Raw genomic sequence first — 21,042 nt, forward strand, 5'->3', positions numbered from 1 at the left:
CGATGAGAGGCCTGAGCGAACTGTAAAATTGAAAGAAGTGGAGAATGCAGACGCGAGGGCAGCAGCAATCTTCGTAGCCCGCGGGGAGCAGGTGAGCTCTATTGCTCCGACGGTGGCGGCAGCCTTTAGAACCGGTGTTTTCCCGGATAATTCGGAATTTTGGACCAGTCTTCTGGACAAAGCCCAAAAGAAACAAGTTTTGTTTCGAGATGTAGGCGGCTAGAAGTAATTTCTGCCAGTTTGGGGCAACGATCTGACATGGTGAATTCTGGAATGTGCAGATTGGTCTCCAGCCTTGTGTGTGCGGGTTGAAATATCCGCTGTGTGCGCGCATGTGTGCGTGCTGGTGTACTGACCGGACAGCCGGCGCATGTGTGCGTGTTTGTGGACTGACTGGACAGCCGGCGTACGTGTGCGTGCGTGCGTGTGTGCGTGCGTATGTACTTTTGTTGTTGGACACCGTGGCTGAACTTTAATGTCCCACTGACAACAAGTGTCTGTGTGACATTCTTGGTTGGGAGGAGTGAAGTTCGCGGTGCCGTGTTTTGTTTGCTGCATCCGGTCGCTTTATGGGAATGCCCATTAAATCCCTTTTCTTGGGCCCTCCGCACAGAAAGGGGTCAGTGAACCCAGCGGGAGAACGGAGGCGCCGAATGGCGGGGGATTACAGGAGACCTCAAACTCCCCTCATGGACTGAGTCGTTAGGCGGCGTCCTGTGTGCACGTGTGTACGGCGAGGCTGACCCGCGCCACAGTGCGTGGCTCTTTGTACCATGTCTGCAGCGGCATGCTTTGACATATTGTCACGCTAGCTGCAGGCATGAGGAGCGACGACGAGAAACAGATGAGTTGAAATGGCGTTCCTCGAACTTGGCGGCAACCGGACGTTGGGAAAGCGAGTGTTCGCGAAGCTCGCAGCGGGAAAGCATAATTATCCGAAATCGTGATGGTGGAAAGTGTGTATATGTGTACAGTGTCGCGATGAGTTACCTTCTTTCCCCAATCATTCATTGGTTGTGTTATTCTTTCCCCAACTGCTGATTGGTGGTATTTTCCTTTCCCCAATAAGTTATTGGGTGGATGTTTGTATAGTACTTGATTGGTTATTCTCCCACCGAGGGCGGGGACATAGGATATAAAACCCGCTGCTTCGGCAGGACCGAGGGCTGGTTTCGTCACCTAGAACTGCGAGCCAGTCAAGTGTAAATATGTTTTCTCCTTGCTTGTATCCTCCTTTGTGCTTTTAATTGTTATAAAAGTTTAACCTCTCCAGAAGTGTCCTCTTGCAATGTGATTGAGCAAAACGAATCTGCAAGACGTCAAGAATCCTACAACAATCTTCATTAACCCAATTTCCCTCTACGAGATCAAGAGGGAAACCAACTAACTAAAACTACGTATCAGTGATTATATTTAGGCTTTTTTCATTCCTCACGTGACTTAAGCACTTAGGTCACAGCCATCGTTCGGTTGATGAAACCGACACAGCATCAAGAAGAGATAGGATAATAAATTGTTTAGGAGTCGTAGGGGAAGGCGACAGAGTGACCCAGATATACTAATTCTTAACAAACCATAAAAAAAGGAAAAAAAAACACGGAAGCGAAAATTCGTTGCCTATACTCCTTTAATATGAGCTAAAGAGCGACAAAGGCAGGAGATACCGAGTTTTAATTTTTAAATATTGAAAAAAAAAGCTTGTAAAGCACCGGAGAATGAACAGCTCTGTTAAACCTCGCATCGTCACAAGAGAAAAACAACTCGTCGTGAGATTTTAATGAAAAACAGCAAGTTTCTGTTTTTTTTTACTTTTGCGACAATTACGGTAGTGACAAAAATTAAAATGCTCCTGCCAGGTCCTTACTCGAACAGCAAGCACCATTTGTGAGCACTTAAAATTCCGCTGATAACTGTTATTTACATATAAAGCTTGTTTTTGTAGAGAACGGGAGTCCTGAAACTGGTGACCGTCCTGAGGTTTTGTTTTTACCGCGGCGGACAGATGCACTTACTATGTGGAAATCGCACAGCGACAAGGAGAGAAATTAAAGCCGGCTCCGTGCTTTGCATCCTAAGCATCGACGACAGAGGAGCATAGACTCCTTCGGTTGTTGCCGAGTGCCTCTAAATGCAGCTGCACCTCAAAGAGAAGTGCACACCCGCTTTGAAGCAGCTGCGAAGCCGTCAGTATAAGAGAGAGATAGACGGGGGTTTGGTGCTCTGGTTCGTGTCGACCGTGCGCCCGTGTGGCCGTGGCCACAGCAGACGTTTGGGTGGTCCTGGCTCAACAACTGCGCATCAGCCGTTTTATTTTACGCTTACGGTTTCACCACAATAGCTTTGGGGCGTCGGTGTTTCGAGCTTCCTAGTACTCAGGTCCTTGACGTCGCAGCGCACAAAAAGCCTGCACACTCCAAAAAGGTGCCGCAGGTACTCGGCACAAAAGATTTATTTTAATGATAAATCTTTTGGTAGCTTCTGAGCAGGATGTTATAATTTAGTTTTCAGGGACGCCTTAGTTGAAGACGTTAATTACATTTCGCTCGAGCTGACTTAATTTGCCGCGCAAAGCTTGTTTCCTTGGGGTTCGTCCTGCTCACGCAAAGCTTTCATAATGGCAAGAATATTTCTCAGTGCCGCATTTCTTGTTTCGTACTGTTATTGATTAGGCTGACCTATCAGCAGGAAGAGCGATTGTTCTGCCAGTAAGCAGAAACTTACCAGAAGGTAAGGCGAGTAGTCGAAGCTTTCTTCCCTCGAGCCGTAGAAGATGACGATCAGCACGGGGTGGATGATGTAGGCGCTGTAGGTTAGCCGGCTCAGGGGCACCAGCACTCTGCATGACAGTATCTTGGTGACCACGCCTGAAAAGCACAAGAGCAAGATTTCACTCTTAAAGAAGTCAAAAGACTTTCTTCATGAGCACTGCACCACAGCCTGCTTAGAGAGGGCCTAAAGTCTCAATAGCGCAAGCTTCTTGAAAACATCCTTGCCCTCAGTCTAATTCTTAAAGCAGTCAAAGCAGATAGTACAGTCTTTGTCAAAAGTAACCAGGCTGCATGGCTTTGCTTCTCAGTCGTATATTTAAACTATTATGCTAGCCCTCAAGCTCTAAATCTCTGTATGGTAAGCAGAACGCCTGTCCTCACCTTCAAAGAACTTTTCGACCTTAGGGAAAGATGTAAAGGCTATACTATACCAATGAGAAGGAAACCATGCAGTCTGGTTACTTTTGACAAAGGTTGTACGGCGCCACTGCGTTAGGAGGATATCAAGACAGAAAGAAAGCTCGAAGAAAAGTGCAGCTTGTCGGGGTCGCATCCAGTTTGAGCAATTAAAGCGAGCACATGGTTTCTAGCTTTGCACAAGCGTTAATTTATTAACAGGATGTGGAGTTTGCATGGTGCAGTTTGCCCTGAGGTCCTAAAATAAAAACCATACCTCAAGATGGAGTTTTTAGGTAGACATAAAAACATTGTGCCGTCAGAAAAGAGCAAGGCAAAAGCGAAACACTACTGAAAAAATTTTCTGCAGTTAGTATTTCTGCCTTTCTGAATTTTCTTTATACATAGCTACTTTTAGGTAGAGAGACCTGTTACGATTTAAGTTTTGTGTAGATACGCTATAAACATCAAAATTTGCCTTTTCAGCGTTCGCCTGTAAAAGTAACGGATCCCGAATAATAAAAACCGTTTCTGAACTCTAAGTTATTCAAAGCAATGCTTTAAGTGGTATGGCATTATCATAATATGACACAGTTTAAGGTAAAGACATACGTACTGACACAGGAAGAACTGGCCAGGAGAAATCTACTACATAGAAAGAAAACGAAGTGCAACAGCGAATACATCGAGGCGACTAGTGGACCATTTCAAGAAGACTTCAGCATAATTACCACTAACTTCTCAGATTCTGTATTTCTCCTCACGGTGTCCTCTGAATATCCAAAACAGGGTGCTTTGCAGGAAATAATAAATCCGGTTTTTATAATGCCGGTTATCATTCCCAACGAATGTTTGCTTACCTCCGTCTGGGCACTTTTCCATTTATTTATTTATTTTTATTCACATTGCCTCACAGGCTCTAATCATTGGAGCACAATGAGAGGGAGGAATACATAAATAGGGACAATGACAGGAGCATGAATAACATGATTACGCAATGCTTTTTGACTGTCGGTACTGACCACTGAACAGTAAGAACATTATCCAGTGGTTATTGACACATCGGCAAATAACTAAAATGGCCAAAAACCAAAACAAAGCTCTTGCACTCTATGGCGAGGAATAAATGTATTATTTTTCTTACGCCTAACGCTCTTACGGCAAGGTAAGGCAAGGCAAAGTTGCGATAAATGTTCTTCATCCACCTTAGCGACAGGTGTCAAGTGATTAAAATATCTACGGTGTATGATACCAACCAGCAGGCTCCTGTGTTTACTTCATTTCTTTCCCGACAAAATGAATAAACTGCATCCAAATCAAAGTTCTCTTGAGCCGCCAGTATGCCGCACGTGCTTCGTACCTCCGTAGCCGGCCACCGACGCGAAGATGATCCAAGCGAGGCCCAGTGCCCAGATGGAGCGCGCGAAGCCCCCGTACACGGCTGCCCATGCGACGGATGGCGTGGACTCGCCCGTGTTGGCCGGCCACATGGCGTACAGGACGCCCAGCATCATGAATGCGCACGTCGTCCAGCCGAGCCACACGTAGCGCTGCGAGAAACGGGGGCGGACGATGCAATGAGGTCGCGCGAAAAGCCTGGCACAGAGAATGCCTTCTTTACAAGCGCACTCAAAAGCGCGTTTGAGCAAAAACAAACAAACAAACAAACAGGCATTTCGTTGATTTCTTCATTGCGAGGTGGTGTAACCTTGGTTTAACATGGTATAAAGATACACTTCATTACACGTTGCCAAACATAATAGCAACAATGAAAACAATGAAGGCCAAATTATCCACACACCGATTAACGGTAAAATGAGAGATCAGGGCGGCCGACATCTTGAGCCAGCCTGCAGCGCGGCCACTACGAATGTACTGCTTGGTCTATATTTACGGCCATCGACACTTTGGAGGCCTGTGTCCTACGAACCCCGTTTGTGCACTAAAAATCTCGTACATATGCGTTGTGCATAGAGAGTGGCAACAAACTGTGCGGGACACCTCGCTGGTGAACTACGCCTCAGAAATGAACGAGCTTTCAAAGAAAGCCAAGCTTTAAGGGTACCACAGGACGCACACGAAAGGTGCGCCGATCTCTTCACGCTCTGGCTAGACAGATGTTCGCGTACAAACATTAGTCAACGTAATAGAACAAGTATACCGTGACCCATAAAAGCAATCGGTTCTAACATCTGCATCAAGACTTTCGAACTGTCCACATTTTTGTGTGCTAACTAAACTTTTGCATTCCACTCTGCTTAACACAGAAAAATGCTTGCCAGCTGATTTCTCACCATAGCCAAACAACGTTCACACTGTGCATTATTAGTAATGCACCGTCAAACCTCTACTACAAATTGCAACTTGCGAGTAATACGGCATTGTGTCATCTTGCTGCAAGAAAGTTGTTACCGATATTTCCAAGCATCTTAGGGAGCGGTATACACAACCATTTGCACTGCACATAATGTCCAAATTGGATGCTTCAAGCGTACCGAGATAGAAAATCGCGCTTTTATGTGCTCTGAATTGCACAGGGAAAGGTTTTAAAAATGGCAGTACTGAACTCTATCGCGAGTACCAATGCTTTCACTGCAGCACGCGGCGCAGAGGCAAGAAAGCTGCCCTGCAGTGCTCGGCTGACTACTACCGCAGTAAGGCACATCAAGCTTGTCCAGCGCACAACGATTTCAGACCTACAACTACAGCATTGTACAATTTTTAAAACTAGACTTTTTCAGTTAGAAGAGCACTTTTTCCGGCACCGTAGTGTGGTTTGGTTTGGTTTATGGGGTTTAACGTCCCAAAACGACTAAGGCTATGAGAGACGCCGTAGTGGAGGGCTCCGGAAATTTCGACCACCTGGGGTTCTTTAACGTGCACTGACATCGCACAGTACACGAGCCTCTAGAATTTCTCCTCCAAAGAAATTCAACCGCCGCGGCCGGGATCGAACCCGCGTCTTTCGGATCAGCGGCCGAGCACCATAACCACTGAGCCACCGCGACGGTTTACTAAATCAAGCTCGGACATGCTAACTAGCAGGCTGGTTAATTGAATAGTTAAAGTGAATTATTACTGACGGGCTTCTTAATCATTTAGAGGCGTTTAGCCCCACGTTATATAATATCCATACTAGTTTTTAGAATTTCGAAAACGCGGTTATCGCCGACTCTGTGGACCAACAAATTTTGGCTATTTCGACGAGTTACGTGCACTGGATTGGTTGCTTTGCCTGGAAGCTTCTGCAAAGCGCATGTATTTTGGCGCGATGTAACCGCGTTTTCAAACTTCTAAAAGCTGATTTGGATATTACATTCCGTGGGCTACACGTCTTTCTACAATTAACGAAGCCTATCACAAACACTTAAAGAGTTAAGTGCTCATATTAGTTAACCAGCCTGCTAGTTAGCACGTCCAAGCTTTATTATGAATTAATACACCGCTCACAATACTATGCCGAAAAAAAGCTCTCTGCTAACTCAAAAAACCTATTGTTAAAAATTCTCTTAGGTGAAACACCCTGTATAGCATTGTATAGTATACCTGACTGTACAGGCTTCGCCAAGAGTATGCTACGCCTATCAGCAATTTGTTTTTGTTTTCAAAACAACTGGGCACTCTCGCTATCGCAACTGGGATATTTTTTTTTTTTGTTATGCAAGCTGGCCAACACAGTACAGTGGTGAGCAGCCTTGTCTAGAGCGCTCGGGCGGTGCACTTCCTTGAAAACAAATCCGGATTTTGTGGCAGCCTCTACGGTCCAGCTGCAACGCTTACACGGAAGTAGCGCCAGATAGCCTCGTAAACAAAGCAGGCACGAAAACTTTGCCCTGTAATGAGGGGCTGCTCTCTAATTTCGGTTTTTGTTACCAAGTGCGCACTGCTCAAGCGCTCTAGACAAGGCTGCTCACCACTGTACATTATACGCTTAAAACCGTCCGTTCGGCCTCGTGTGCTTCAACATAGGCAAGTGGACGAAATTAGTCATCTGATTTGGGCTTGATTTGCTTTGAGAGCGTTTAACGTCCGAAAGAAACCCAGGCAATGAGGGAGGGTTTCGGATAATTACGACCACCTGGGGTTCTTTAACGTGCACTGACATCACATAGTACACGGACCTCGAGCATTTCGCTTTCATCGGCATGCGCTCGCCACGGTTGGGATCGAACCCACGTCTTTTGTGCCAGCAGCCGACCGCCATAACCACTGAGCAACCGCGGCGGCAACCAAATGGTTTTGGGTTTCTTTGTGTGCAGCTTCACAAAGTTAAGGTTAACAAGCAAAGGGCGGTTACGTTTCATAGCAACACTACGTTTACGTTTCAAAGCAAATATTAACTCAGTCCAGGGCCCATAGTGATGAGCTCTGGACTGAGTTCATGTCTGATGCTGCTTTCTTTAGCCGGCATAGAGTATTTAGGAGAAAAAAAAGCTAGGTTTTTAACTTAGTTAAACCGAGATCCGAAAGCACTTGAGGCAACACTGCCTCAATGGCAACAGCATGCCAGACCAATTCGCCAGCCGCTATCAGCAGCCATGAGCGGGGGTCGGGGGGGGGGGGGGGGGGGGGAGTGGAAAGGAGGACAGGGATCGCACTGTCAGGTGCGTGGGCTCCAGGAATAATGGTTTGGTTTGGTTTATGGGGGTTTTACGTCCCAAAGCAACACAAGAGACGTCATAGTGAAGCGCTCCGGAAATGTCGACCACCTGTGGATCTTTAACGTGCACCGATATTGCACAGTACACTAGCCTCTGAAATTTCGCCTCCATGGAAATTCGGCCGCCGCGGTTGGGATGGAACTCGCGTCTTTCGGGCCAGCAGCCGAGCGCCATAACCCCTGAGCCACCGCGGAGGCTAAATTACATGCGAAGGGGCGGGGAAAAAGCTGCATGGAGCAGCTTGAGATACCCACCACCCGATGATACACATGCTAGCATTGGCAAACAGACATAAGTTATTTACGGGCGCAGAATAGAAGATTAGCATTATTTTCACTGCATACAGAAACAAAAACATAAGAAAGTGCGCTGAAGTCCATGCAAAATATTATACAATGGAAGTAACAAAACATTTACATGTAAAAAGAAGCCAGAGAACCATGCGCAGAAAAAACAAACATGCTCATTCGCAGAAAACCATACATCAGATCCAAACGTAAGGTTTCCAGGAAATCATTCTTTTAATGTGATTTGATGATGATCGTGATACGCTAACATTTCGTGCGTCAGGTTTGTTAAGAAGGAGCGGTAATGTACCCCATATGTTGTGTAAGCCAAAGTTTGTTCTGCACGTTCGAACGTTTCAAAGTTTAGGTTTTCGACTTCAGGACATGGGTATATTGCGTTTGAGGTTAGCAAGCCTGCGTAGGTTATCAAGATTTTTAAGGTTTCTTCTACATACTCTCCCTTAGTTTCATATATATTTGAAAAATTGTGAACATGCATTTTCCAAACAAATGAGCCGTGTAAGCACTAAATTGAAATTTTAAATTAATCGCAAAGCACGCTTCTACAGAGAAAAATCCTCCATTTATTAACTGTTGCGGTTTGGTTTGGTTTGGTTTGGTTTATGGGGTTTAACGTCCAAAATCGGCACAGGCTATTAGAGACGCCGTAGTAGAGGGCTCCGGTCAATTTCAATCACCTGCGGTTCTTTAACGTGCGCTGACATCACACAGTACATGGGCCTCTAGAATTTCTCCTCCAAAGAAACGCGACCGCCGCGGCCGGGATCGAGCCCACTTTTTTCGGGTCAGCAGCCGAGCACCATAACCACTGAGCCACCGCAAAGGTCCATTAACTGTTATGGTTGTTCCCTAAACCATCTGAGCATAGCTAAACATGACATAAATCAAGATTTACACAACAGTTATTGTACTTTAGTCCGGACCGAGTAACGATGCCGACTCATAACCCTTCTGTTGTAGATAACTTCTTGATTACTGCATTTACATGGCCGCATCTTGCAAAGGACAGGGTTATTTGGAGAAACATGAGAGAAGCATTTCCCCTGCAATGGGCGTAATCATACTGATGATGATGATGATCATGATATGGTTCTCCCCAGCCGCCGCGGTGGCTCAGTGGTTATGGTGCTCGGCTGCTGACCCGCAAGACAGGGGTTCGACTCCGGCTGTAGCAGTCGCATTTCGATAGAGGCGAAATGATAGAGACCCGCACACTGTGCGATGTCAGTGCACGTCAAAGAACCCCGGGGTGGTCGAAATTATCCGGAGCTTTCCACTACGGCGTCTTTCATAACCTGAGTCGCTTATAAACTATGGGTGTCCAAACTGAGGTAACAATTCAAATGAACACCCAATGACTTTATATTTCTTGAAAAAACTTTCTTCATAATGCATACACAAATTACGTAATATGCCTCCTGCTGAGCTCCTTACCTTTCGAATGATGCATGATCCTTGCGTGCGGTACAGTGCGTAACCAGCTGCCATGCCGACCAGGAATGGGCCGATGCGGAAGTAAGGCTTAATGTACACGCTGCCCATGAAGTCATTCAGTTTGTCGATTGGTCTATTAAAAAAAAGGGCAGTTATTTGTTACATAATTCTGCCATCCGTTGGACGTTCTCCGGCGCCACTGTGATATTGTAGCACCGGACAAAGAAGGTTCTATTGTTGCAACGAGAAGAAGAGAGGTTTGTCAGAAATTTCGGTGTCTTGAGCGCGTGGCTAAAGGCGATAGAGAGGAGAGGCAGAGCAGGATGAAAACTGAAGCCCGAAACTTGCTGTTTAAAGGCTCTCAAACTTGTACTAAAGAGGATTCTGAGCTCCTCTTTTTACCGCTCCTCTTTTTACGCTCCGAGCTTTCTAAGAAACTTCAAATCATAGTTTTGTGGGGCTGATTTTTCTATTAAATCGCATTAAACGTTGTGGCTCAAGGCTTTTTTTTTTTTAACTCACCTTCGAAAATAGGAGTCAGCCAACCCGTGGAGCTCCTTTCAGCCAGCTGCGTGGCGGCTTGCCGCTCTGCCATCGGCGGAGTAATGCGTAGCGATGGGCGAAAGCAAAGAGTCCACGCATTTTTTTACTTACGCGGGCCTAATTTGCGGCTATGCAGTCTGCGATTGAAACTTTTATTCATAGAAACCTAAAAAAAAAAGGAAAAGCGAAAGCGAAGCCGCCACGCGACTGGCTGAAAGGAACTCCACGCGTTGGCTGATTCCTCCTCTTTTCGAAGGTGAGTTCGAAAAAAAAGGCGGGAACCTGAACGTTTAATTCGATTTGATAGAGAAATCGTGCGCACAGGACAATAATTCGAAGTTTCTAAGCATGCTCGGAGAGTGCAGATGAGTTCCCGCGGTGAAAAGACGATTTCAGTTTCCTCTTAAGTGCACCTATAAGCAATAAAACGCCTCAGACAGCTTTGTAGGCACCTAGTGATATATTTACAAAGTAAATTGTCCATTTAGTTTCGCTTTCGCAATGGGAACGTTTTTAGCCGGAAGGCACCAACAGGAGGTGTTGGTGCCTGATTTTGGCGCCGGCTACTCCTTTGCATATAATTGAAGAAAAACACTTAAACTGTCGACAAAACGCTGAACAAAGAAAAGCTACAACACACGCAAACCACAAACAAATAACACAGTGGGCACGCCAGAAATGCTGACATAAAATAGAAAAATAAACTATTGGTATGGATGAAGAATTGGATGAAACATCGCAACGGAAGATCAGACAAGAGAAGGACAAACACCAGCGCTGACTAACAACCAAATGGTTTATTGCTACAGGCAAGGCAAGGCAAGGCAATAAACCTGTACCAATAAACCATTTGGTTGTTAGTCAGCGCTGGTGTTTGTCCTTCTCTTGTCTCGTCTTCCGTTGCGCTGTTTTATCCAATTCTTCAAACATGTACCAACCAGCCCGTATTTCGCCTCTTCTGGTATAGGTATGGACATTACCTAGCGATATAAAATGATGATATAGTATAAGCAATAGTGCCTACTAATCACAATAGAAAGCATAAAATGAGTATATACTATGAGCGATAGTATGTATAAAAACGGTTTCATTTGCAGAATTTGGCTGTTTCTTTACCTACTAAACAACGTTTTGACAAAAAAAGATCCGGCAGCTACAGTTCTTGCCCAAAATCATTTCACGTACTCCTTCCACAGAGGTCAAGCTATGTTTTAGTGACATGAACCCATACGTACATTATGTCCGACATGTACGGCGTTGCTGGGTAGTCCTTGATGGCCGTGTAGACGGCTGTGAAAGTGGTGCTTCCAAGTAGTAGCGCGGCTATTATGAACAGACCGAGCCTCGACTTCCTGCAAAATGGAAATGTATACATTGTCAGCGCCGTGATGCTTCTTCACTGCACCATGAGCTGCCCGACAGCAACACTGTAGGCTTAGGAAACGTGCACATTCTGGAACCCAAAAACCTTAACGTTAACGACCAACTAACCATCAAGTCAATCCTTCGGGCGGGTAGTCGATTACCATTTCAAAACTATATTACACACCTTTAGGTACATGTTTCTTTGATTCTTCAGAAAGGAGAGGCGGTCGTCCCACTCACGAGAAATTTTTGCGTAGCAAAACCATGCTGAGCCTCATTTTGTCGACGAAGAAGGTAAAAAAAAAACATAATTCAAATATGACCTCCCCCTCCAAAAGGGACCCATAAAATCGCCCATGTGCACACTGGACCTCTCATTCTCGCAACATGTGCAGTAGTCATTAAATGCGCCACTTAAAAGAGGAACGCCTATTTTAAGCGTGCACCTGGGCAGCGGCACAAACCCTTTAGTCCAAAGGTTCTTTGTATTTTAAGCTCAGGAAACCCTACCAACTCAGAGAAGGTTCTGAAGAACCTTATTTGGCTTCGCGTCGGTATCTACCTGCCTACAGCGCGTGCAAAAAAACAAAAGTAGGATGCAACCACACAGCCCTCCTACCATAGAAATGCCCAAATTCAGTTAGTGATCTATGACTGCTGTATACCGAAACTGCGTGCTGTAAGCTCTTCACTGTGATCAGTCCTAAAATGAAGTGGGCACAGGAAATGTGGCGGTCGATCTACCCGTGGAGTTTGGATTAGTCGTATGCTTTGTTCGGAGTTTGCAGCATACTTCTCTGGCCTTTGGACGCTCCTAGTGTTCACTCCACTACTGTTCTACTGTTCACTCCACCTCCGCCGCAAAAATCAGCAAGAAATCCAAAATAATGTGCTCGGAACCCAGAATTCGCACGCAAAACGGTAAGCGCAGATCGCGCATTGTAAACATACGGGACGCCCCCAGCAGCCCTTTCCATTGGCTCACGGGCCCTTTGCTCATACTCATTCCAGCAAGCCTTGCGCCTGGCTATTTCTTTTTTATACAAAAGGAATTCTTTCCTACGGCGTGGTGTACCCAAAGTGGCTCATTTCTATCTAGCAGCGATGTTGGCCGTATCTTTTCTCGGCGGACTTCTTATGGACGAGATATCTCGCTTAGCATCGAGGTCGAAATTTGCCTCACGAAAAGCAAAACCACCACTCAAGCAGAAAAAAAAATGAATAGTGCATAATTAAGAATAAAAATATTATTACAAGGGGATGAATAGAAATTAACATGAACACTGCACAGAAAAGCACGAGCAAAACAAACCGAGCCGATCTTACAATCACCTTGAGTCAAATTCAGGTTCAATTCAGGGATGCGTTCTACAGAGCTCCGACGATTTCATTCTTGGCGGTTCAGGAGTGTTAGAAGCTGATGCCGATGCCACAAGTGCACTGTTTCGAAAGACTGCATGGCTTTGAACGAAAAAAAAAAACAAGTTGTTTTCAGCCCCTCAGTTTAGCAGCCTTTCGTTCGGGTCCGTACTAGACATCGATGGCCACTTCATCGAGCCTCAGTGATGCAAGCTATGCTTTCTTTATGAAGCCTATCCGTACCGGCCACGCGCAAACGGAAGGACATATTAAAGCGAGCTGGTCTCACCTCTGCAACGCAATCAAGATCAACGGAGCAATGAGGTAGAACTGGTAGTCCACAGCTGAGTACCAAGTGTGGTTGAGGCACTGAAAATAAAAGCGTGGCAAAAAATGAGACCATAAAAAAAAGGATAACGTCAGAGTCACGAAGGGGAGAAAAGTATGACACGTCATAACGCGGTTACGAAATCAACACCGCTGAACGAGTGTAAAGAGAAAGTGCAGAAGATGGTAATTCAAATCTAACACAGAAGTGGAGCGTACCTGTGCTCTCGGATATGAATTCTTTCAGTGATATTGCTGCCTCTGCAACTACAGCCTCTGGGCGACTAGTCCTACGAGAACTTGCGCAATACGTTCGATTGTTTGGAAGAGGCTCAAGATCAGCTTGGGCAGCGTCACTGTTCTTTGGCGCTCCTGTTTCGTGCGAGACTCGGCCCATTAAAGCTACTATACATATCGTGTAGTGCGCAAGTTGCTACGCGACAGTATCTCTAGCCACCTTTTGTGTGGTTTCGTAGTATTGTGCGCTGGGGCCGCTCCTCACCTATAAAAGTAGGAAATAAAATAGGGAATATGACTTAAATAGGAAATAGTTCGGGTCACCTACCATGTCTGTCGTGTGGATGAAATTCTGCAGGTACATGGCATTGATCCACCAGTTGCGCTGGCAGGTCCCACCGTAAATGGCTACAGATTCTTCCCAGCGCGGCCCGTCGCTGCAGTACGGCAGCAGCTCAGCGCAGAAAGCAATCACCGCCATCATGAGCGGCGTCATCCTGCGTGCAACAGAAACACATTAGTGTATGCACCCTCGAGGGATCAAATTTCGAGTGCGATTGCGAGTGCTGCGCCCGACTACAACCCAAACAGCACAGGTAATCGGGCCAATATCGGAAAGGGAAGATTTCACTCTGGGCCTTTGTAGGACCAGTTCTGCCAGTACATTACCTATATTGGGCCAATTAGCTGTGCTGCTTGGAAAGTGCGTTTTTTAAGTGAGCTTGAAAGAGATGGTTCCCATCGTTCTATAAACAAAACCGTCGGCGGTTCTTTCTTGGCACCAAGTTCCGAATAAAAAGAGCTTATTTTCAGATCAAAAGCATTCTGCTGGTTCAGACTGTTGGTATGAAGGTAACGTACGTTATTTGTCTACGGTCAGAACATTTGTTTTCCTTCTAGACGTCGCAAGACCACGGAAATGTCATTTTAAGGGCGGACCTTAACAAACCTGAGGCCGAAACGCGAACACGCTGTGTGTCTCCAAGATGGGGTTCGCAGAAAAAAGAAAAACCAGCCAGACAGTTCACTCCCTGCAAAACAAGCGGCGGCTTCTGCTTGGTCTACACTGGTCCCTCTGTTGAAGACCATGCATATACACGTGCACGCTAACACTTCGAAGGTGAAAACCAGGAGTAATTTAGTTGTCTGGTGCGTCCCGTGTCGGTGCGAGCCCCTCTTTGATCAGGCATGAGCCAAAATAAGATATATGGACTAGTGCTCAGGACATATCAAATTGCTAATGATTAGTATACGAAAAGTTGTAAAGCATACCATCTCTCTCAAACAGTGACTGCCTATTTGTGTCAAACTACAAGTTTCATGGACGCTGCTTTCCGCTCAGTTGAATGCAGGTGTATTTCTACTTTCTACAACTTTTTGTGTTCCTTGTTGCTTTCTGAAGTGTGTACACCGAGGTCTATGCAATCGAACACCCGAGTTTGTTCCTTCCTCATGTAGTTCGTATTAAAGCCCCTCCATTACGCTCATGTTCTTCGCTTTTTTAAGTACCGCCAATATTTGAAGCACACCACCACCTTTTTTCCCCTTCCGCAAATGAATTTTCCGGTTCCGTTTTCTGGTTTTCGCCGGAAGTCGACGTCAATTTTGTTTCTGCGTGTATTCGTGCATCTGTGCCTCGGCTCGCCTCAGCGTAGCGCACTTCAGCAGTCGAGCAAATTTTGTATTAACCGGCCGCTGCAGGGTTTCCCGGCTTCTAAAGGTTTTCGCCCGCGCTTTCTTCCACGCAAAGCGGTGAACTACTCAGCGTAGCGGGTCGGGCGATGGCGCCGACTCGTTTCGAAAATACAAAATGGCAGCTGCTCCTTTCTAGACCGGAAGGCACTTACTGTGAGAGAGGCTTTGGAGAGAAGGAAGTGCATGGAGGGAGGAGGGGTTGGCGGTACTTAACCTAGGCGGCAGAAACGCCATGGAGGGGCTTTAGTTTGTACTGCTCGAAGAAAATGGGACTTAGTAACAAGTTTATTAATATAAAAGCGTCAGCAGGCTCATCGACACGAAAACCCGGTGTCGCGAAAAAAAGTGGCGGAGTTACAAAACTCGCGATTGGTCGAAACGATGTGACGTCATCCAAGGTGGGAAAACACCAAATTTTAACCAGTAACGGTTAGTGCTGGTACTTTCAACGGCCCTAACTACAAAGGAAGAGAGCAAAATTTGAAGGGAATTGATTTCTTGCACAGAATTAAATGCCTTAAGTACCCCCGCGAACTTTTGCCAGCGCTGATGTTTTGCGGCATGTAATTCGAACCATCTCTTCTCTTTACTGCGAAATCGGGACACGAAAAAATAACGGCATGCCGAAACACACTTGGACACAGAGTGCTACACAACCATTGATGGAGAAATTAAAATTTGGGAGTGACAGCCCCATTCCTGACAGCCATTCTGCTTGAAGTTGTATCTCAACACCTCGATGACATTGCTAAAGAATACTTTGAAATACGACTTTACAAGTCTACCATCTTTATAAGCATGTCTAACTGTCATTCTAGGTCGCCAAATGCTGCGAAGCTCTAACAACATTATAACTTTTAGTTGCATGCCTTAATAATCTTCCGCTGGCGGAAAGCTGACTGCATAGCTGTCATTTGGAAAGCCCTTTTCAGTGTACGCTGGAGAATAGCCAATAACAAATAACTCTCTCAAAAGTCTAAACAATCATGCTGAATAGTTTCTGGCTTCTGACAAACAAAACAATGCGTTCCCCACGGTACAAGAGAACCTTTTACTCGAGATAGATCTTTCCTTCTAGCGAAGTCATGAGTAATTTAAAGAAAATGTTTTGATCCCACAGGGAACACATTTTTTACACGTTTTGTTACATTCTAGCCGGGGCCTTCACAGCAAAGACCTGTACAACAGCACTGGCAGAACAACATCACACAGATCCGGATAATACTTTTTACGGGAGACAATGCTAAATACTCCGTAGATAAGCGGGCTTCAAGGAAACTGCAGGCCAAATACAGTTCTCTGAAGTAACCAAAACAGCTACCACAAATTGGCATTATTGAGACAATTCAAATGGGTGAATATCTGCCCAGCCTAGGCTGACATGCAGTTCGCAACAAGGGGTCTGAAAATTCTCAGAAGAAAAAAATAATGCTGGCCAACTGTCCCAAGTACAGGTGAGTCCAAACTCATTCCACCGCATCGTACTCGCCGAGAAAGTCCGAGCAATTTTTCGTGCAAATTGGTTTTCCTCCTCAAGCCAGTAAGGTTCACTGTCCCTGTATCCCTGTAGTATTACAACGGGACTCCCAAGTATTTTTCGGGGCTATTCACTCATGGCATGTTGGCGTGTATGTCTGGAGTGGCATGCCAGTCATGATGCCAGAATTCCAAACACTTTTCTACAGTTCGCCGCACTACCGCTAGCTGAACATAATTTCCTGACTATTTCGACCACATCTAAATACTGTCGTAATCCTCAAAAAAAAACGCTGCAGTATCGTTAGCATAGGCTAAGAGGTGAACCTCCGTGGCATGCAGCCGAAAACTGCGAACATTGGCCCTGCTTATAACTTACAAACAAAACGGTTCAATGAATAAGGAAAATAACAAGCGAGAGGGGACGTCTACCCAGCGCAAAACACATGTGATAACGAATCAGCCACAGAAGTTTAAGTATGGCCTAAACTTCACTTCACTTCACTTTATTCACCTTAAAGACCCCCTTCAGGGGGTATTACATAAGGGGTGGGTTAATATATTCAACAATAATAAATACATGTCATTGCACTATGATACAAGTGGTTACAGCGGATATAAATGAAGATGGTCACGTGATGGCGGCAACATCGGCGGGGAGGGCATTCCAATCCACAATGGTGCGGGGAAAAAAGGAACCTGAAAAAGTTGCAGTGCGCGATAGAGGCCGGGCGATCTGAAACGGGTGTGCAGTGTGGTGAGATATGCGGGTCGGATGAGAAATGTAAGGTGTTTGATTCAGAGTGCTATGGAAAAATTTGTGGAGCAAACACATGCAGGCGACGCGACGGCAAGTTTCAAGGCTTTCGAGACCGGAATTATTCTTTAGAGATGAAACGCTGATTGTATATGAATATGAAGAATGAACGAAGCGAATGGCGCGGTTTTGAACAGATTCGAGGGCATTTGTTAGGTATATTTGGTGTGGATTCCAGATGGGACTGGCGTACTCGAGTTTAGGTCTAATAAGGGTTTTGTAAGCTAGAAGTTTCACGTGTTGCGGTGCATGACGAAGATGACGTTTTAGGAATCCTAGAGATCTGTTAGCAGATGATATGATTGTGGTAATGTGTGTTCGCCAAGAAAGATCGCTACAGAGTGTTACACCGAGGTACTTGAACGATTGGACGCTTTCTATAGATGAGTTGGCAGCTGTATAGGGGAAAATAAGGGGGTTGCGTTGACGGTGAAATGAGACGAGTTTGTATTTTTTAGCGTTTAGTGTCATTAGCCAGAAGTCACACCATTCATGGACACGGTTGAGGTCATTTTGAAGAGCCACTTGATCAGAAATGTTAGTAACGGTACGATAAATTACACAGTCGTCGGCGAATATGCGGATGTTACACGATACTTGTGGCGCCAGATCGTTAATATATATTAAGAATAAAAGCGGGCCGAGCACAGATCCCTGCGGAACGCCGGATGTTATAGGGAGAGTGCTTGAGTTGTGATTGTTAATAGAAACAAACTGAGAACGGTTAGCTAGGAATTCTTTAATCCAGTCTAGAATATTAGGGTGCAGATTTAAAAAGGATAGTTTAAGTAATAAGCGTTGGTGTGGTACCTTGTCAAAAGCCTTCGCGAAATCTAAAAATAATGCATCGGTCTGCAGGTTACGGTCGAGATTAGCATGCAGATCGAAAGTGAAGATTGCCAATTGGGTCTCGCAAGAGAGTCCCCTACGAAACCCGTGCTGAGCTGGATGAAAAAAGTTGTTAGAATCGAGGAAGTTTATGACATGGGAATAGATGACATGTTCCATGATTTTGAAAGGCACACTGGTTAAGGAGATGGGGCGGTAATTCAGTGGAGAGTCCTTTAGACCTGATTTGTGGACCGGAATGACCCTCCCAACCTTCCAGGCATCCAGTAGCATTCCTGCTGAAAGCGATCGCGGATACAATAATGAAAGGTATATAGCTGAAATGTGTTTGGTGTTTTTCAGTATTTGGGAGTTGATTTCGTCCACTCCAGCAGCTGATGAAAGTTTTATTCTGTCAATATGGTTAGTTATGCCTTGCACTGTGATGTCAAGGGGTGGCATTGTTGGTAGTGTTACAGTAGGCGGAGTGGGTAGAGATACACGTTATAATCGACCAAAAATAAGGAAGCAATTCATTCCAACAATTCCCCAAGCACAAACGTAAACGATCGGCCTCAACACGAGAAATCCTGTGACAGTTAGGAATGTCTTGCTAGAAATAAAAAAAAGGTGAAGTTGCTGCACCCTCTGTCAATAGCCAAGTGGCAGGCGTCCGCAACCGGCGATTTGCGAGAAGAAAACACCTGAAAGCTGAAGTAAGCAGTATGCAGTACCTTGGTCACAAGTGACAATAATCTTTTGTTTGTCCATTGGAAGAAGCATTTTCAGGTGCCACAGAATATTAAGCCTGCCATCTCTTTCAAATCACTGAAAAAGATACCGTATTTATTCGCGTATAGGACGCAGTGTTCTCTTAAAATCGCGCTCTCCCAACTCGGGGGTCTGTCAATACGCGAATCCCGGCCAGAAAAAATAAACGATAGAGAACTAGGCCAGCTGTACTGCGAAAAAAGCCTTGCCTTCCGCCCGCCTTGAAGGTCTTTACAAAGCACTGCAGTTGCGGCCTCTGTTACTGCGTAGAGCTTTCATGAGCCACTTCTTTTTCAAGACAGCTGCGCTAAGAGGTCATCAGATAAGGCTCCTACTAAGATAAGCCCGCGGTCTAGTTGGGTTGTCAACGCACCGACCATGATTTTATCGTAGAAATGAAACTTCCAATTGCTGTTCACCCGCGGGGCAAGTCATGCTTCCTGGACATCGGTGACCGTTCTCGGCAGCATTAAACGGGTCGTTATCTTACGTCAGGAGGCTTCGAAAAAATGTGCTGCTGCACGCGGAGTTCAGCACATCCGGGAAGTGCGACGGAAAGTGCACCAGATACTATAGAATGCTGTGACAGAGCATTCTCGCATTCAGTAGCATTCTCGCATTCAGTATAGCAGCGCTAAATTTTCACTGCACCCATAGAAGATTCTTGCTGTTGCCAGTACGACGTCGGTGACTCTGCGGACGTTGAGGATGTCGCCGAACATCAACGGAACGAAATAAAGGAGCTTAATTTCAACGTGGTGTATCGCGTGTTTCATGCGACTCCGGTGGCGAGTTTCCCGCGGCGCCGCCGCAGCCCCATACGTGATGCCCTGTGCCGGTTGCCTTAATTGAATTCTGACAGATCGCAGCTTCTGCTGGTCCACCTATACGACAGTTGAACTTTTTTTGACACAAAAATGCAGTCCCGAGGTGCACCTCGCGCTTTCAGCGCCTCAGCTCGAGGGAGAGAGAGTTTAAGGGGTGCCCTTTCAATCGGGACCATCCTTTCATAAACCATTTATGCGACATGGCTGATCATGGTAGAACAATAGCGCTGTGACAAAAAATAAAACTTCCTCGGTGGCTGCAGAGTGTCTTAATTTTTTGTTTAGCCAGTATTGTCGTTGGAGAAATCATCCACGGAAGCACCTGTAGCGTGGGAGAAATCCGGTGCTGTCCGGAAATGCTCCCTGATGAACTGAGTTGAAGTAAAGTGTGTGGACAGAGCAACCCAAAGTAGGGTAGTTTACATCAAGAAGCCAGAGTGTGTTGTTGACGCCCCTGTGCTCTGCAAGAAGTGGTTGTTATTAGTGGGCGCTCCATGGAATCGTTTACATTGTCCGAAGCCAATAATGTACCATATATTCTTGCTTTCGCTCGTAACTTGCCATATCGCACCATCGGGGCAACTTACCTCCAATACCTGTGGACATAGAACAGCAGCCACCGGTTTACTCCCCAGGTTGATGCCATATCCTTCAGTGTCACATACACGACCAGGAGACCACTGCAAGTCACGCAACAATGCATAGTGACAAATTAGCCAGTACAGGATGAAGATTGCAAACTAAGCTTTTATTTTTCTATGCGAAATATAGATACGTTTTGCACACATCAGAAAACATCCAGAAGGCAAAACAAAGTGTACTGTAGCCAATTACAAAATATTATATCAGCACATGTGACAATCGTGCTTTTTTTTGCTTCCATCACCTTAGAAAAGGCACTACCTCAAAAAATCCGTCAGAAAAGCCATTGCAACCTATAAGAATGCCAAGCAACACATGTTATAGTATACAGACGGAGAGAGAGACAAACTCTTTAGTGAAAAACAGAAAATTTAGCAGGCGTTTAAAGATCACTGGCATGCTACTCTGCATGAGTAAGTGAATTTGGGAGACAAAGACGGTAGGAGAGCGGCGCAGAAAATGTAAAATAAAAGAAATAAAAAGGGGAAAAGATTAAATCTGTCCATTAAATGCATATTATGGTGCATCGGCCAGTAATGATGTAACGAATGAAATGATGAAGTTCATAGTCCAAAAAATGGCTAACAA

At 45.5% G+C, this 21,042-nt stretch overlaps 1 protein-coding gene across 1 annotated transcript in view; it reads right to left on the reverse strand.

Moving 5' to 3' along the window:
* Positions 1–21,042, reverse strand: part of LOC149358100 (nose resistant to fluoxetine protein 6-like) — an 81,033-nt gene that overhangs the window by 6,238 nt on the left and 53,753 nt on the right. The window contains exons 8-14 of the mRNA XM_089576728.1: positions 20,400–20,492; positions 13,727–13,895; positions 13,124–13,203; positions 11,346–11,462; positions 9,568–9,700; positions 4,525–4,714; positions 2,722–2,864 (exon numbers count right to left, since the gene is read on the reverse strand). Coding sequence (XP_089432854.1) covers positions 2,722–2,864; positions 4,525–4,714; positions 9,568–9,700; positions 11,346–11,462; positions 13,124–13,203; positions 13,727–13,895; positions 20,400–20,492 — 925 coding nt within the window. The remainder of the gene's footprint in view (positions 1–2,721; positions 2,865–4,524; positions 4,715–9,567; positions 9,701–11,345; positions 11,463–13,123; positions 13,204–13,726; positions 13,896–20,399; positions 20,493–21,042) is intronic.

Source organism: Amblyomma mixtum, chromosome 3, assembly GCF_055824585.1.
Source record: "Amblyomma mixtum isolate Tamu chromosome 3, ASM5582458v1, whole genome shotgun sequence".
NCBI lineage: Eukaryota > Metazoa > Arthropoda > Arachnida > Ixodida > Ixodidae > Amblyomma > Amblyomma mixtum.